This window comes from Akebia trifoliata, chromosome 10 (genome assembly GCF_017979445.1).
Source record: "Akebia trifoliata isolate Shusen 1 chromosome 10, ASM1797944v1, whole genome shotgun sequence".
NCBI classification, from domain to species: Eukaryota; Viridiplantae; Streptophyta; class Magnoliopsida; order Ranunculales; family Lardizabalaceae; genus Akebia; species Akebia trifoliata.
Genome location: NC_141384.1, coordinates 10,737,177 through 10,755,188, shown reverse-complemented (window position 1 = coordinate 10,755,188; position 18,012 = coordinate 10,737,177). Strand labels below are relative to the sequence as shown.

The 18,012-nt window shown below is 37.0% G+C and overlaps 1 protein-coding gene across 1 annotated transcript in view; it reads left to right on the top strand.

Annotated features, from left to right (window-relative positions):
- The window catches only part of SKB1 (SHK1 binding protein 1), a 33,941-nt gene extending 19,438 nt beyond the window's left edge, over positions 1–14,503 (top strand). Inside the window, exons 6-23 of the mRNA XM_086456781.1 lie at positions 1,039–1,130; positions 1,255–1,330; positions 1,440–1,526; positions 3,728–3,809; positions 4,159–4,250; positions 4,474–4,509; positions 6,112–6,180; positions 7,404–7,472; positions 7,646–7,699; positions 7,775–7,849; positions 9,159–9,251; positions 9,350–9,453; positions 9,825–9,873; positions 9,957–10,043; positions 11,410–11,515; positions 12,808–12,895; positions 13,438–13,531; positions 14,026–14,503. Of these exons, the coding sequence (XP_086312907.1) occupies positions 1,039–1,130; positions 1,255–1,330; positions 1,440–1,526; positions 3,728–3,809; positions 4,159–4,250; positions 4,474–4,509; positions 6,112–6,180; positions 7,404–7,472; positions 7,646–7,699; positions 7,775–7,849; positions 9,159–9,251; positions 9,350–9,453; positions 9,825–9,873; positions 9,957–10,043; positions 11,410–11,515; positions 12,808–12,895; positions 13,438–13,531; positions 14,026–14,109 (1,437 nt within the window). The 3' untranslated portion in view covers positions 14,110–14,503. The remainder of the gene's footprint in view (positions 1–1,038; positions 1,131–1,254; positions 1,331–1,439; positions 1,527–3,727; positions 3,810–4,158; positions 4,251–4,473; positions 4,510–6,111; positions 6,181–7,403; positions 7,473–7,645; positions 7,700–7,774; positions 7,850–9,158; positions 9,252–9,349; positions 9,454–9,824; positions 9,874–9,956; positions 10,044–11,409; positions 11,516–12,807; positions 12,896–13,437; positions 13,532–14,025) is intronic.
- The last annotated feature ends 3,509 nt before the right edge of the window (positions 14,504–18,012 follow it).

Genomic DNA, 18,012 nt, shown 5'->3' with positions numbered 1-18,012 from the left:
CTATGGTTCCCACTTTGCTATAATTTTATGGGGGATAAATGTCCCACCCTACTTACAGTGTGGAGTCCACCACACGGCACACTATATTGTCTTTCCTCTTCACTTCCAATTTTCCATAATATCCCTCCTATTTTACTATCTTTCATTTTTTACTCCCTTTTTCAATAATACCCCTCTAACTTTATTGTATTTCCTCTTTTACCCCTTTAATCCACTTTGTTTTTCCTGTTCTCTCCATTTCTTAATAGTACCTCTCCAACTTTATTATTTTCTCTTTTACCCCATTAACATAAAAGAGTTTTTAATAATGCCCCTCCAAATTTCTTATTTTTTTGCTTTTACCCCCTTAACTCCCTATGGCACGAGTGAACTCTAGTATTTTGCATATTCCAACTATTTAGGACGAGCAACATGAATCTCTTTTTCCCCTTTGTCTCTATCTAGACCCACATATTTTGTTATGGCATGCATGGTTCAAAGTTTGTGCCATTGCAATGTTTCGGCGGAACATTCCGGTTTTGGCCGAGACCGGAACATTTACCCTGAAACATGAATTTTCCGATATATCTTAAAATGTTTCAGTCAAGACACTTCCATTTTTTTCTGATCGGAAAGTTGCATTGAAACAAGATTTTAAATCATGATGGGCATGTGGCATCATATATATTTTTTCTCTCTGATTCCACTTCAAGTTTGGCAGTCTTGAATTTTTTACATGGCTTAACTTGCACGAAAGCAGTTCTATTAGTGGTGGTGGTGTTGGTTTTCATTGTTCATCCAAGTCATCTCTTATGCTATTTATTATTGTTATTAATTTGGTCTTAAAATTTTCACCCTGAAAAAAAGCTCCGTGTCCTTAATCTTCACACTTCTTAGACTTATTCTGGATGATCTGGTTAAACCTTCAAGGCATTTTTTGAAGGGTGAAATCTGTACTGTATGGTAGTCATATATTTTAAGTTGTAGTGTTTTTTTTTGGTGTGCGTGTGTGTGGTTGTTTCTCGATTAAGATATGTTATTCTATCTTTGTTCTCGCAGAGTGGAGGATGCATTGATTCCTGGGAATGGTGGAATTCATTTCGTCTTCTATGTGAACATCACAATCAGCTGGCAATAGCCCTTGATGTATTGTGAGTGACACGGACTTATGGTGTATGGTACTCTCAAGTAAACTGCAATAATTTTTCAGTGCAGTTCCTGTTACAAATATGATACATTGTAATAAAAATCGAGTATTAACTATTTGTTTGTTAGGAGTTCACTCCCATCTGGAAACTCACTTGGACGATGGTTTGGTGAGCCGGTTAGGGCAGCCATCATTCATACCAATGTAAATATTTTAAGGTTTGGTTGATGATTTCTTTGTTCATTTATATGTAACACATGGCATTAGGGCGAGTGTTTAGAGTTTGATGAACTTTTGGCTGTTGATTTGACAGGTATATCTAACAAATGCACGAGGATATCCTTGTCTCTCTAAGCGACACCAAAAGCTTTTGAATGGTTTTTTTAATAATTCAATACAGGTAAGAGTTCTTTTCTTTTCATTCTTCCAAGACATTGAATAGCGATTTCATTATGTCAGCTTGGAAATGGAAATATTTAAATCAGTGCGGAAATAAATACAATTTTCATGGAAATGTTGTGCAAATGAGGGTAATATTGAATATTGTTTCACTGGAACTCTAGGAAATGATAAAACACTCTTTAAGGTAACAAACTACAATAAACAACCATATGGAGTGCAGTGAAGATCAATAGCACTTTGCTACGCATTGGCACTGGTATCTGACGGCTGTACACCCAAAAACAAAAATATTCTACATGGAAATAGGTATAATGATGTTGCATTAACTACTCAGGCATTTACGTTAAAACCCTTGGTTAAATAGCCAACTATTAACTACTGCATTAATGTTTTTTTTTTCTAAGTATTTATAGATATTGCATTAATATATCCTAGAAATTAGAACATGGACGATCGTATGTGTGACATTCTAAAATGCTTAGATTAATCCAGGTAGGATATGTATGTCCACATTTAGAAACATTGAGCTACATTGACAGTTTAGAGAACACACGTTTAGTTGTGCGGTTTACCATGAGCTGCATGATTAAGTGGGGTACCCCTCTAATAAGTTGGAAAAATGTAAGGCTTCTCATAGGGTCTTGGTGTAGCAGCGAGGCCCATCCCATGTGATATAGTTTCAGCTGTGGCTGTTCACAGTTGAGCCAATGGGACTACTTCTCTTTTAAGTGTTCATCAATTTTTTTTCTTCAATTAATCAGAATTGCTTTGTGCCACATGGTTTAGCATTTTGTGGACTTTTTAATGATGCATTGTTTCTCACCTACCTTGGATATTCTTAGAATTAGAGGCATGTTTGTTTGTTATTAATTATTGCTTCTTGTGTAAGACTAACTGGGAATCGGTTGACCAATTGTTCATTCATTGTGCCTATGCAAATTCAGTGTGATCCCGTTTCCTTTCTGTTTTTCATTTGTCCTGGTGCACTCCAAGGTCTTTGTTCAACTCTTTTCTAGCTGGAGGTCCACAAAGTTGTAAGGCAAAGAGAGATTTATTTGGAATCTGATACCTTTTGCTGTTTGTTGGGGCCTTTGGAAAGAAAAAAAATGGAATAATCTTTGAAGGAAAGGAGCAATCTCTTCAATAAGTGATTTTTTCTGTTATGGGATTTATCTTTTATTGGTGTAAGCAAAATAGGGATTTTAGGGGATTCTCTTTTGAAGATTTTCTGTTTAGGGGTGGGATCTTGTGGGCGATATGAACTTGTAGTCTCTGCTTTTCTATTTCTTTGAGGCCATCTCGTCCTCCTTCAATAAAGTTTGACTTACCTAAACTTTTTTGTTTCTCACCTTGTTTTATGAAAATGTAATGAAAGTATGATAAGTTGATGGCCACCATCTATGTTGCTTGGATATGAGTATGAGTCTGAATCCAATATGGGTATCTAGGATTTGGCAAACCAAAAGACAAAGAAGGACCACTTAGCTCAGTGGTAAGACTTTGTGGAGGTTGTTCCCAAGGTCTTAGGTTCAAACCCCTTGAACCCCTTCTTATACTGGTCTGGGTCTGCCTTAACCCTGCTAACCTTTCAAAAAAAAAAAAGGATTTGGCAAACCCAGAGGAAAAGGATTCTAGAATAAGGATAAAAGAGATTATCATGAGGTAACTTATGATATTTCAATAATATACCTATAATTAGGACTCAAGAATATGCTTAAATTTATTGCTATGGGCTATACAGGAAATTCAGTTGTAAAGGACAGAAAGATCTATCAAAACAAATCTGTAAAGGATAGAACACAATCATGATAGGATTCTGTGGAGTCAGAATCTGACATTTCACCTTTTTAGAGGAGTCCATGCAACAGAGGTACCGACCACTCACCATGATTCATGATGCGCGGGCCATCAGTTCACTTATGTTCGGCATTTAAATTCAAAATGATTGATACTAATGGATACACCTTGCTACTCTTTTAAAGCTCTACCTAATCATCCTTATTTACTTGAAACTTTCTTGTATCTTTCCAACAGGTATGAAATTCTATCTGTATGTATCATGTTTAATACATTAGGATTTGGGACTTCTTGTAGTCCTTTCAATTTATTTTGATATGTCATTAACATTGAAGAGCTCATACATGGAACTGCATTGTGCAAAATTATTTGAATGTGCTCCTTGACTGTTTCCTTCCTCAGATAGTGGTTTCTGGAAAACTAATACACAATGTTTCCATGGAAAGCGTGGAATCCACTGATCATACTGATAACCTGGTTGATGGTAAGTTTCTGAAGGGCTTGTCCATTTTCTCTTTAAAGTAGGTGTTATTATTATACCCTATTAAAAAAACAATCAAATTTCAGGAAACAGTTTGTGTTGTGGCTTGAGCTGCGTTCCTTCTCCCTTTACTTCCCCTGTTTCTTGATAGTAGTGCATAGTTGTCAGAAAATTTCATTGTTATTTTTCTCCTGCATTTTTCTGTGCTTACACTATCTAGTATTTAGAATATGTTAGAACTGTTAATTCAGCAGTTTGTATATACAATTTTGTTTTTAAATGTCCTGCACTATGCCTAATTGGTATGTGTAGAAGTCTAGGAATGTGCCTCATGGGCATTCATGTCATGCAGGTATAGCCAGTCATCCATTGAGGCCCTATTTGGACTACATTGGGTACCTCTACCAAAGGATGGATCCACTTTCTGAACAAGAACGCTTTGAGGTAGGCTTGTTAATTCTGTGTGTGTGTGATGGGCAATCTGGACTTGAATCCACAACCTCATGGTTGTGTTCAGCTGAGTTATTTGTCCAAGCTACACCCTCCCGTCCTCTTCCCTTCCCCACCTCTTTAAGATTATTACCACCAGAAAGCATCTGTAGTTTTCATTTGTTGACTTTATGGCTTTTGCTGTTATTTTTTTTGACATTTGCAATTCTCATGCCAGCTTGGTTACAGGGATTTCTTACAATCACCCTTGCAAGTAAGTGCTTCATTTCTTGTTTCAACTTTTAAAATTAATAAAACAGAAGATGCTATTTGTAGCTTCTGCATCCTATGTGGATTTTCTATCATTTTTTAAAATTATTTTACCATCTAAAAAGTTTATATATATATGGGTAGCGTTCTTTTGACAAAATCCTAGCCAACATTCTAGACAAAGTTTTGTCTTGTATGGCTAAAAAGTTTCGGAAGGGAATGATTTTTTTTGTGAGGATGATCTCTATAGTCAGTAGATCATCCTCACAAAAAATCAGCCAATTCTGAAACTTCTAACCCCATGAAAAGTGGTTACATACTAACAGTAAAAATTGACGGTTCACGATTCTTCATCTTGTAAACTAGGGTTAGAAATTTCAGAATTTGCTGATTTTTTGTGAGGATGATTTTCTCATCATAGAGATCATCCTCACAAAAATTCAGCCCATTCTGAAATTTTTAGCCCATTTAAGACAAAATGCTTTGTCTAGGATTTTGTCGAAAGAACGACACCCTATATATAGGGGATGGTTCATGAGACAATAAGTGTGACAAAATCTATGACAGCGATTTTTTGGTAAACCACTTTTGACGGGGTTGGATGTTTCGGAGTGGGCTGATTTTTGGTGAGGATGATCTCTATGGTGAGGAGATCATCCTCACCAAAAATCAGCCCATTTCGAAACTTCTAACCCCAAATTACAAGTTGTGTGGACCATCAATTTTTTTTGCAAACCACTTTTGATGGGGTTAGAAGTTTCGGAATTAGCTGATTTTTGGTGAGGATGATCTCTATGGTGAGGAGATATCCTCACCAAAAATCTGCCCATTCCGAAAATTTTAACCCATATAAGACGAAAACCATTGTTATAGATGTTGTCACAATTGTTGTCCGATGAACCGCCCCCATATATATATGAGTCGGGTTCAACAGCCAAATTCCTAGCCAAAGTTGTCTTGTATGGGCTGATTTTTGTGAGGATGATCTCTGTGGTGGGGATTATCCTCACAAAAAACCAGCCTATTCCGAAATTTTCAAATCCCATCAATAGTGGTTTATAAACTAATGTTAAAAACTGAAGGTCCACGATTCTTCAACTTATAAACTGGGGTTAGAGGTTTCAGAATTGGCTGATTTTTTGTGAGGATGATCTCCTCACCATAGAGATCATCCTCACAAAAATCAGCTCATTCCGAAACTTTTAGCCCATATAGGACAAAACACTTTGGCAACCTAACTCTACCCTATATATATCCGTGTGGTCTCTATGGTGAGGAGATCATCCTCACAAAAATCAGCCCATTTTGAACTTCTAACCCCATCAAAAGTGGTTTACAAATAATTGACTGTCCACGATTCTTCAACTTGTAAACTGGGGTTAGAAGTTTTGGAATGGGCTGATTTTTTGTGAGAATGATCTCCTCACCATAGAGATCATCCTTCCAAAAAATCAGCCAATTCCGAAACTTCTAACCCATATAGGACGGAATGTTTGGCCTTTGAACGGTCCCCATATTTATGTCTTCACAAGTTGCAATTGTCTTTCTTTTTCGTTATTATTATTTTTTGGTTATGACATTGTTTTTCCTCTTTTTTCTAAAATAGCCTCTCATGGATAATCTAGAGGCTCAGACTTACGAGACATTTGAGAAAGATACTGTGAAGTACAGCCAGGTATTAAGTTGCATTATGGGTGAGAAATTTCTTATTACCTTTTTCTTTCGCTAGTTCTAGTTGCCCTGTCAAATCCATGATTGCAGTGTGTAACTATGATGTATTGTCATGAAGACCATTTCAAACAATGCATTTGTCAAATTTTCATGATAAGCATGCACATGGAAATATTTGGGTTGGGATGGTTTTCAACATGTGGATGTGTGTAAGCCAGGAGAGGGGTCTGCCCAATATTTTTAACATCCTGTCATACTCATGCAGATGAACATCTATAAATATAACAGAAAGTTGCTCAAATGCCTTATTGTACGGTCAAACGTTTTGTTGAACTTATTTCGCTAAATACTAAATTTTAAAGTATAATACAAATGTTAGTTCAGTTCTTCCCAAAGAAATATCTTTGGACATGTTTCAAATGCTAGTTTGTTGCAATTATAAGATCCTGATCAAGGTATAAAATCTCGAGGCAATGTTTTGGTCATGAGAAAAGCCAAGAGTCTTGGACAAAACATGCCGAGACAAACCCATGTTTCAATGATAATGTTTCGTGATGGTCTTAGCCAAAACCGAAATATCTCAGCCGAAACATTATTCTGAGATGGTATGAAATTTTAACCATGACCCTTATATTGGTGCCTTGTTTTCTTGGATGCCATTTCAATGCTAGGGAAACTTTAGGTGATAGGCAACCTATGTAGCAAATACATGGACTTGTTTTGGTGTCCAACGGTGACACACGCAGTACTTAACATTACCATACAGTTTATTTCATATGCTAGGATATCTTATAGATTTTTAAAATACTTTAGTTCATGTTAAGTGAACAATAAAGAAAGTATATTTGGAATAGCTGCTTAACTAAAACCCATATAAATTATATTCAAAGACCATACTTGAATGGATTGAGATTTGTTTGAAAAAGTGGATCTGCATGTGTTTGACCTGGAAGTATGGCTTAATGTTTTGACACTACAACTTAGAAACTGAAGTGTAGTTGGCCTAATGCTTTCCTTTATTCATTGAGTATGGAAGTACTATTACTGGTTACCAATAACCTAGGATTGAAGTGGCATCCAAGAAGGCCAAGTTTCCTCACTGTGAGAGCCAATAGGTTTCAGTAGGCTTTCTGTAAGATCCTATTGGGCATTGACTAGAAGAGAGAAAGCAATATTTTTTTGCCTTAAAATTTTTACCTGAGCTTTTGTTAATCTTTTATTGGACAGTACCAAAGGGCTGTGGGTAAAGCCCTGGTTGACAGGGTCCCAGATGAAAATGCATCTATCACAACCACTGTAAGCCTTCTGTCTGGATATTGCAGTCTGATTCTGTCGTCTTTGTGATGGTTAATTAGTATTTGAGTCAATTCTAATATACAAATTCATTAGCACCACTGTGGTGTAGTGATACATCCAATCTTTAATGCTCATTAACAAATGGAACTGTCAATCTGTCCATTTGTGAAAAGGTATTGATGGTTGTGGGAGCAGGAAGGGGTCCTCTTGTTAGAGCATCATTGCAGGTTCATTCCTATACCTTCTTTCAACTGATGTGCATGTTGCCCCTTTGGAAGTATTTGACACTTGAAATTATATAGGCAGCTGAAGAAACTGGGAGGAAATTGAAAATTTATGCCGTGGAGAAAAATCCAAATGCTGTTGTGACACTCCACGTAAGCTATAGAAAACTGATTACACAATTTCTGAATTAATATATGCTAATGATAACTATATTTGGAAGGTACATGTGACTAACTTGTGATTAACTTGGGTCACCTGATTCAATTTTCCTAGATTGTGAACATCAATGTTTAAAAGGTCTTTGAGGCCTACATCTTTAAAAAACCACCTTTTTTTGTTGTATTTGATTGATTAGAATGTCTTCTACTATCTGTTGTTTTTCTGCTATGCTTCTTTTGTGCTCTAGTGGAACGACCTTCAGAACTTCGACCACTCTTGGCTATTCGTTTTGAGCATTGGCCATGTCTCCTTCAACCTGCAACTGACCATCACATTTATCTTTAGAGGTTTTTTCTTTTGAACTTCTTAGTCAGCATAATTAAATTCATGGTTTTTTGATAGATATAAGATTTTATTGAAGAGAAAAGGGAAAGGAGGCCCGGGCACCCAATGATACAAAGAAAAAGGCAAACAAGCAAACCAACACTCATGCATCACATAATAAATATCTCTTAAACGAAAAGCAGTGTAGTCAAGGCGAGCGCCCTAGTGCGCCTCAGGCGCTCTTCAAGGTGGGGCGGACTGAAGGCGCCTTAATACATGTGAGGTGATGAAGTGGAAGCATGTGAATCAATAGATTTAATAGGTAAAAAAGCAATAGCTTGGAAGAAAATAAAGTAAAGAGCTAGAAAGTAATTAATCTAACATAATAACTTAGAAATCTTCTAAAATACTAAAAAGTAACTTTTTAATTTATTTATAACATATTACTAACTTTCTAATCCTATTAGAATTCAATTTGGACACTTAAAAGCACTTCTAATTATAATCAAAAGAATAAAAACGAATTTAGACAAACAAATAGAAACTTTGAAGCAAAATAGAAACTAGATAAAATAGAAACTTCCTAAAGTTGAAATAGAATCTAATAATTGAGTTTGTTGTCTTTACTTTTGAGGACTCAAAAATCCATACTGTATGTGATTATCTTTAAATAAGTTTCCTTGTGAAGAGCAAAGTAATAGAAATTTTATTTTTACCCTTTCTGATAACCAGTAGGACTTCACAAGGATTTGCTTCATTTTTTATTTTGTTTATTGTTTAACTTAGTGCAATTAAGATGATAGATAATTGGATTCATTTGATCCTTTAGCTATATTGCATGTGTGCAACTTAACTCATTTTTTATTTTGTTTATTGTTTAACTTAGTGCAATTAAGATGATAGATAATTGGATTCATTTGATCCTTTAGCTATCTTGCATGTGTGCAACTTAACTGAAATTTTTCTTTGCTGGAATAGAGCTTAGTTAAATTGGAGGGATGGGAGAACATTGTAACTATAGTTTCTAGTGATATGCGCTTCTGGGATGCCCCTGAGAAGGCTGATATTTTGGTATGTACTATGCTTGATGTTATATCTTTCTTCTTTCATTTTTTACTTCAATACCACAGTCTGTTGTATTCACTTTTCTCAAATATAAAAAAATGTAGGTGAGTGAATTGCTGGGATCTTTTGGTGATAATGAGCTATCCCCAGAATGTCTTGATGGAGCACAGAGATTTTTGAAGCAGGATGGAATTTCAATTCCTTCATCGTACGTTTTTTTTTTCCTTTTCCCTGATTGACATTTTTTTCCGGATGGTTTGTCTGCCGTAGAGATCTTATCAAAATATCAGATCTCTGCCTGTGCCCTCATTTGTATGGGGCACAAGCACATGTGCTGGGAACTATTGTTAGACAAGTCCTACACTGGGGATCTCTTCTATCAGCAGTCTACACGATATTATTTTTGATAATCAAAATATGGTGAATAATCAAGAAAAATGTCGAGATCTGTATCTTGGCTAATGAGATATCTCACGTGGGATGTGGAAGTAGTCCTATATGTTAGCTAGTCTAAGCCCTGCCCTTGATGCTTCATATATTTATGATTGACACTTTGTTTATTAAATGTTGCTACTTCAGGTACACGAGTTTTATACAACCAGTGACAGCTTCAAAGTTATACAATGATGTATATCCCTCTTCACAATTTTGGATGTGCCATTTATTTTCATGCCAACCAAATCATTTCAACCCATTATGGTTATTTTGCAGGTGAAGTCGCATAAAGACCTTGTGCACTTTGAAACGGCTTATGTTGTAAAATTGCATAGTGTAGCGAGGCTTTCTCCTTCTCAACCTGTGAGTTTTGGAATCATGCTTCGAAGAAAATATTGTACCAATACACAGTTTCACTTTATATATTGTAGTAACCTCAATATTCTTTTGCTGCAATGTAAAATTGACCGTAATGGTGTCTGGTCTTCCTGTCAATTTTAAACAAGCTTGCTTCTCCCTTGGAAATGGCCAGATTGGGGGTTATGTTATTGGAGTTGACAAGAGATCGGTTGCGGCAAGGTCTAAAATCCCCGTCTTGAGGTATTTTCTCAGGAGAAAAACCTAGATTGTCTCAAGACACTCCCGAAGCATTCAATCCCGAAATATTGAATGTTTCGGGATCAATGTTTAAGCTGAAATCAAGATGTCTTGGCTGAGACGTTTTGAGAAACTACGGAATTGTAAACTATGGGTGGAAGTAGATCTGCAGTGAGTTACTAGAAGCAGCGACTTGGGGTTGGTGAGTCCTTGATTTCAAGGGCGTCCAGTCTGGGTCTGTAAAAGATGGAGTGCCCCTTTTAAGTGACATCAAAGAAAGGGATTTGGGCATTGTACATTTCTCTGTGGGGAGGAAAATTTGCGTTGGCCTAGTGGTCCTTCTGTTAGTATAGACTAAACTTCGTAGGGGATTCTCTTGTATGCTTTTGTTGCATATCTGTAGAGAGGGAGTAAGGAATTGATGAATCTTGAAAGATATAAGCTGGCCCCTTTTGGGTACTAGTGATGATATATGGAGGTTGTTGATGGGTGGTTGAATTATATTGAAGAAATGCCAATTGATAATGATGGTGTACCTAATAGGCAATGGGAAGAGCATCTTACAGTGTCTTTACGTGTGGTGTGTGTTGGGTGGTTGAAATTGCTGAGTATTCATGCAAGAGGCTGAATGTTGTATAGATAACCGTAACCTCAATGAATTGTCTTCAACATGCAGTTGCTAGCTTGAGTGGGTAACTATATCAAGGTTATGTTAGCCTAATTGAGTTCTGTAGGAATGATTGATTCCATTGAGGTGGAGATCAAAGTTCTGACTGGTTTTTTAAGTGGTTGGTTCATTTTTTCCCCATACACTAACCGATGCAAATGGTTTTGTACTTATACCTTTCCTATAATTGGTGTAGATAATTTGTTTCTTTGATTTTACTTTGCATACGTTACTTTCTTAATGTAATACAATCCACTCTTTGTTATAAAGAAAAATCTTTGCTTTCATAGTCCAATTAACAATCTTGTGCTGAAGTTGTTCTGTGTTCCGATTTATGTGGGAGTGTTTCTTTATTCCTTGGATATACCTGGTTTTGTGGATGTCTAGCATTTTTCTCCCCTAATTAAACTTGGCAGAAAAATTCGTCTGAAATTTTACTTACTTTGTTCCATGTGCCTTGATTAGGTGTTTACATTTTCTCATCCGGATCATTCGACTACGAAAAGCAATCAACGGTATAAAAAGTTGCGATTTGAAATTCCTAGTGATACTGGTTCGGCATTGGTGCATGGTAGGTTCTGCTGAAATTCTTTTACCTTACTTGTGCTAATTGTTGTTTCCATGTAACACGTGAAGGTTGTTGTAGAATAAGTGTTCAGGGGGCGAAGAGAAGAATGGAGAAAATGTGGGAGAGATTGAAGTGTCTCCAACCCTAACCATTGACCCCATATATATATGGGTTGGGTTCTGTGGACTCCTAAGAATGGCTCATGAAAAAAACACATGATCCCAACCCTTTAAACACAAAATCCAATGGTTGAGATTTATGAGTATCTTGATAACACAAATCTCGGAGATACTTATCCTGAGGAACCGTTCAAGGGCGAAACATTTTGCAAATGTGTTTCATCCTATATGGGTGAGAAGTTTCAAAATGGGCTGATTTTGGTGAGGATGATCTCTATGTTTAGAAGTTCATCTCACAAAAAATCAGCCTATTCTGAAACTTCGAACTCCATCAAAAGTAGTTTACAAATAATTGACTGTCCATGATTCTTCAACTTGTAAACTGAAGTTGGAAGTTTCGGAATGGGCTGATCCTCACAACAAAATCAGCCCATTCCAAAACTTCTAACCCGTATAGGACGAAACACGTTGGCAAAATGTTTGGCCCTTGAACGCTATATGGGTTATTGAAGGAAAATGGAAAAAAAGGGTTGGAGGAGTGTTATTGAAAAAACTGAGATTAAGGAGGTAAAAGATGAAAAACAATAAAGTGGGTTAAAGGGATAAAAGAAGAATCATAGTAATGTTAGAGAGAGGTTGAAGGGCATCCTCTTTGGGGTAGGGTTTAAAACGGGCTGGGTTCGGGCCTTTTTTGCTCTTATTAAACCTGTATCCGGATTCAATTGAATTGTAGCTTGATGGAATGGTTCGAGGGACAACAATTGTGAAAACGGTTTTTAACTTATATGGGTTAGAAGTTTTGGAATGGGCTGATTTTTGGTGAGGATGATCTTCTCACAATAGAGATAATCCTCACAAAAATCAGCCCATTCCGAAACTTCTAACTCCATCAAAAGTGATTTACAAAAAAATTGACGGTTCACGACTCTTCAACTTGTAAACTGGAATTAGAAGTTTCGGAATGGCTGATTTTTTGTGAGGATGATCTCCTCACCATAGAGATCACCCTCACAAAAAATCAGCCCATTCTAAAACTTCTAACCCCATCAAAAGTGGATAATTACCAACAGATGACTAAAAACATAGTAATTATTATGAAAAAGAAAATGTATGCCTAGTAGTTTCTTGATAGGAATCTCAAATCATGACCTCTTCTTCATTGTACCTAATTTCCAGGATTTGCTGGCTATTTTGATGCTACACTTTACAAGGATGTTCATCTTGGTATTGAGCCATCTATAGCGACGCCGAACATGTTCAGTTGGTATGCTTTTTTTTTTTTTTTCTTTACTCTTTCTGTTCTGAACTCCACAGTAGGTGTTGGAACTGAGCTCAATCTTCTGTGTCTGATGCGCCTCAGGGGCAGGAATGATACGGTGTGTTTATAGCATTTTTACACTTGAAATGAAGTGCCTGACATGGAAACTGTATATATTTTAAAGTATCCACATTAACATAGCTTTTGATCTTCTCATCCAATACATGTAGCCCATCACATCAGATGAGCCTGTTTCAGGTGGGGCAGACATGACATGGACTATTTTGACACGGCTGCCAATTATTGAAACGTTTCCCCAATTGTTTACTCAAGATGTCCCAAGTTTGGGTCTTGATCTGAAAGTTACAAGTCTTGTCACTTTAATTTTCGAGCTACTAAGAGCTGGCCTCTGATTGAACGAAATGGATGTTTTCCGTTGTCGTGAGGACCAGTATTGGGTTCGTTGAGGATGATGAACCTCAGTTCCCTCATAGAAGCTATTTCCTAAATAAGGTAACTGTTAATTGATCACTTGTCTTTTGGATCAGGTTTGCAATATTTTTTCCACTGAGGACGCCCGTGTGCATACGACCAGGGTCTCCTTTAGAAGTTCACTTCTGGCGGTGTTGTGGTTCTACCAAGGTAATAAATTATTTTATTACGTGATTCAGGTGAAAGATTGTTTCCTCTCAAATTTTATTTCCAACTTTTTTAAGAGCCTGAAAAATGTTTTTTTTATCGACGTTCCTGGTGGGTGTTTGAATAATTGATGATTATTTGTGTAGGGGAGACCTGGCTTCTACCCATTTTTATGTGCCAAATTCACCCTAGTTTTCCAAAATTATTTTTTAATCTTTTCATTATATAACTTTCTTTCATGGATTTTTTTTTCCACATTTTCAGTTATTATGTTATAATAATTTATCCTATCTCAATATTTAGCTTTTTGTCAACTATGACCACTTTTTTCACAATTTTTTTTTTCTTGATCCTTCTGTATACCTTGAGACTGACTCAAGGCCAGGCTGGGACATGGCGACCCAAATCTGACCCGTATCAGCCTGATTCTTCTCCCTCATCCCCAAAATACCCCCTCTGATCAACTGACATTTGTTGGTCTACCATTTTATGTGCAGGTTTGGTATGAATGGTGCGTCACGTCTCCCAGCCCGTCGCCTATCCACAACACTAATGGCCGCTCATATTGGGTTGGCCTCTAGAATCCTCCCCATCACTGTATTTCCCTAATTGGGGTACATTTGCTGTTTGTCAAGTTGAAATAGGTGAAGGCTTTGAACAATGAAGCTTCTTCACATGCAAAAGGAGCCACCATTGAGAGAGGTCTAGCTGTCGGGAAGAATCCTGAAAGTTTTTTGTGTTTGTCTGTATATGACTTATGATGAGGCTTTCCTTTGGATGACTACATTATGTGGCATTAAATTCCAGTTTCTTAACCCATATTGGCACTCGAACTGACGAGTCAAACCTTTTGTATTGTACTAGCGTGGGGCTTTGCAGTCCCAGAAAATATCCTCTGCTGAGAAAAAAAAACAAGTTTTGGCTAAGAAAATTGATAGATTATGATGAAAAGTTGCCCTCGAGGAAGTTATTGCAGTTGGTTGGAGTAGATATTCATTTCTAGTTCAAGGCCACTTTGATCCTAGTGTTAGGATAAGAATGGAGCAGGACTGCCCAAGCTTTGGATGGGATGATGAAAGAACTCAGTGATCACATTTAGATGTCATCTTGAATTTTTGGAAAATGCTGGAACGACACAAAGGTGACAAAAGTGATGTGCGCACATAACTGTGTAGATGCTTTTTACTCATCTCATGGAAAAGCATCTACGGTTATGTTGTCACCCTTTGGTCTCCCTTTGTCACCCCAGCATGACCTTTTTATAGGATTTTCATTGTTGGTGGCAAACCTAACAAGATCCGTGAACATGACTAGAGAATGGCCTGAAGATAGGGAAATTATGAAGGCACTCTAGTTATTCATTAGGGCCACCTGTGTAAAAGGGCACCCTTGTATTATAGGTTTCACAATTAGGGCAACCTAGAAGATGAAAACATCCCAGTTTTTTCTTTTTTCCTGAAAATGTCCCAAAAAAAAATTATCGACAATTATAAATGTAAGACGCTAAACAAGACTTTTTTGTTCTTTGTCGACAAAAGGTTGTTTGACATTTATTATTTATGTCGATTTCTAAATTCGACATTGATGTTTTCCGTTACATTGTTTTTGGCACTTTCCAATAATTTGGGTTCTTATAAATTTGTGGGATGCCTTTATAATTTCCCTCAAAGAAAACAGGTTGTGTTGTGTTAAACTCGTACAACTTTTTTGGTTGTTTTGATGACGGTTCCAGACTTATAGACCCGACCAGCAGGGGCAAGGCAACTGGCCTCTTAGAGCACCTTATCACGCCCTAATCCCCTGTACATGCAATACCCCAACATACCCAGTAAGTAAGGATAAATCTATGGGCAGCCAAACAAGAGAGCTTGAGCTTCATACAACCTTATTTGAATGTAATCCTTTCAATGATTGTGGCATGTATATGTATATATCCTTTCAATGATTGGTGGATAGGGAGTTATAATCGTGTTTTGATTGTAATCATATGCTTGTAGGGATTGATTTTGTGATAAATCAAAATTGATCTTGATCACGATTTCTTCATTAAACACACAAAATAATAGAAAAACATGAAAAAATAGAGAAGACAATGATTTTTTTTGTATGGTTCGACAAATCTGCTTACGTCCACAGGCTCGGGGAGTCATTCCACCATAAATGTCCTAGTTACATGACCTCTTCTCCTCGGTCTCCTCTCTTCTTCTTCATCTCAATTTTTTCCTCCTCTTCTCTTCTTACAATGGTCTATGGTCATTTAAATAGAAAAATCTTAATTTTAGTTAATTACAATTGTCCTCTTTACCCCTTATCCAAATTAATAATCTTCAAAAAGGGGACGAATTTTCTTAAATTGGGCTTCTTCTTTAATAAGATAAAGTCCTCTTCAAATGATGCTATATGCTCATCTCAACATACATATTGGTACGAATGAATGGTTCAAATGGGAGAAGATTTTATCTCTCTACATAACCCCCTCTCAAAGGTGGAGATTGATGTAATAAGATTCACCTTCGAGAACTTTGTAGTTTTTGACAATCCTTTTTAAATAAGTTCCAACCTTGATTTTTTAACTAGTATGATTTTTGAACTCTTGAACTTATCTTCTTCCCTGTACGTTAGATTTGAATCTAAGAATGATTCATCTAATAAACTGACCAACCTGTGGGTAGAGCTTGGTTCCTTGAGAGGAACCAAGTCTCTTTTGTGTATTGACCGACCAATAAAGAAACTGGATTCCATTTTATGTATAACCAACCAACAATGAGGTCAGAGTCCCTCGATGAACTGAGCTTAAACTTTCTTGAACCTGTTCAACCTTAAGAGTAGGGTTCAATTTATGCTTTGAATCGAGTTGCCTTACTTATTCATTCTAGCTTCGTTTTTTCATCAGAATAGGGTTAGATTCCTTCATTGACCCGAGCCACCTTAATTATTTTAACCGTGTTCAACCAACAGAATAAGATTCAGTTCCCTCAATGAATCCAGTCTTAACCTACCCAACCTCATGAGTACCGAGTCTTAACCTTCTTGAGTCTACCCAACTTCATTAGTAGAACTTGATTCCCTTAATGAATCGAGTCTTAACCTTCTTGAACCTACTCAACCTCATAATTACTGAGTAGGGTTCTTTTCTTAATGAACTGAGACTTTGACTTTCTTCAACATGTTTAACCAACAAGAACATGTCTCAAATCCCTTAATGAACTGAGTACCTTTACAATTTTTATCGTGTTTATAGAGGTGATTTCCAATTACCTTTGATAACTCAACTTCGTCATTCCGTTGTGCGTTCCTTGTTCCTTTGATCGAATGGTGGCGCTGGAGTACTTGCCAAAACTCTCTGATGATCAAATTAACTCTCATAAAACAATAATGAACTCTCAATCTCTTCCAGGATTGTCTATCCCTTTTCCTTTTGGGCCTCCACCTCTATTTATCGTGTTCCCCCGAGATCTATTTAGAATAGAAGTATTTTCATGATCCTTGATCTTCAGGGATCTTCATACGAGAATCCCTTGCTTTTTGAGGAAGTTACCCGATCTGAGAGGAATCCATGCTAATTGTGTCGTCCTCCTCCAATATTCTTAGGATATCCCCCAAAATCAAGAGGTCTAAGAGATTTGATGATTGCTACGTAACCCTACCCTGGTCTACTCTCTATGTAAAGCAGGGTTGGAATTCTACTCTGCCTTACGTCTAGGTTGGGCTGACTTAGGTACCACTTTGAGTTGAGTAGAACTGCTCTACTCAGACTCTGCCCACATCGAGACACATGTAAGGTTCATATGCGTTATTGCTTTTACCCTCTCCAATTACTTCCTCGAGAGATGATGCTCATTTTAACAATCATCTCGAGAAATAGTACCTCTCCCTATACGCGCTTAAAGGCCTCATTATTGCACCGTTTCATTTCATATCCAATCACAATGATGAATTGTCATTTTTGAATTTTAAACGATGCGATTGTTTGAGATCCAATCTCCCTTATGCTGTCACATGTCCCATTGAGTCACCCAATAAATAGAGGGACTTAAGGATCTGGCTATTCTTTTTGTCTTGCTTCATTAGAGCTTTGAAGCAAAAATCCCTAATTTACTGCAAGTCGGTCAATCTTCCTTAACTTTCTTGAGGTAAACCTACATCTATTCTTCGCTTCTCCTTCTAAAGAATGCCCAACACTATAGCCACCCTTCATAAACGTTATTCCATCCCCAAATAGGTCAAGATTAGGGCTTGTGGAGATTTTAACGAACATTGTATTGGGGAGATCGTGGTTTATGTAGGCCAGATTGTTGTTGCCTTGCGTTTTCCAAAGTCTCCTTTCCTTAGGGATGTTCTAAGTTAGATCAATGTGACCCCTGGTCAAATGTCTAGTAACTTTTATAGACTTTTTGTAGCTACGGAGAAAATGGGTGTTTCCCCTATTGAATTCCTTTCTGAATATAACCTTAAAGTCCATTTCACATCGAATTGGATATTAC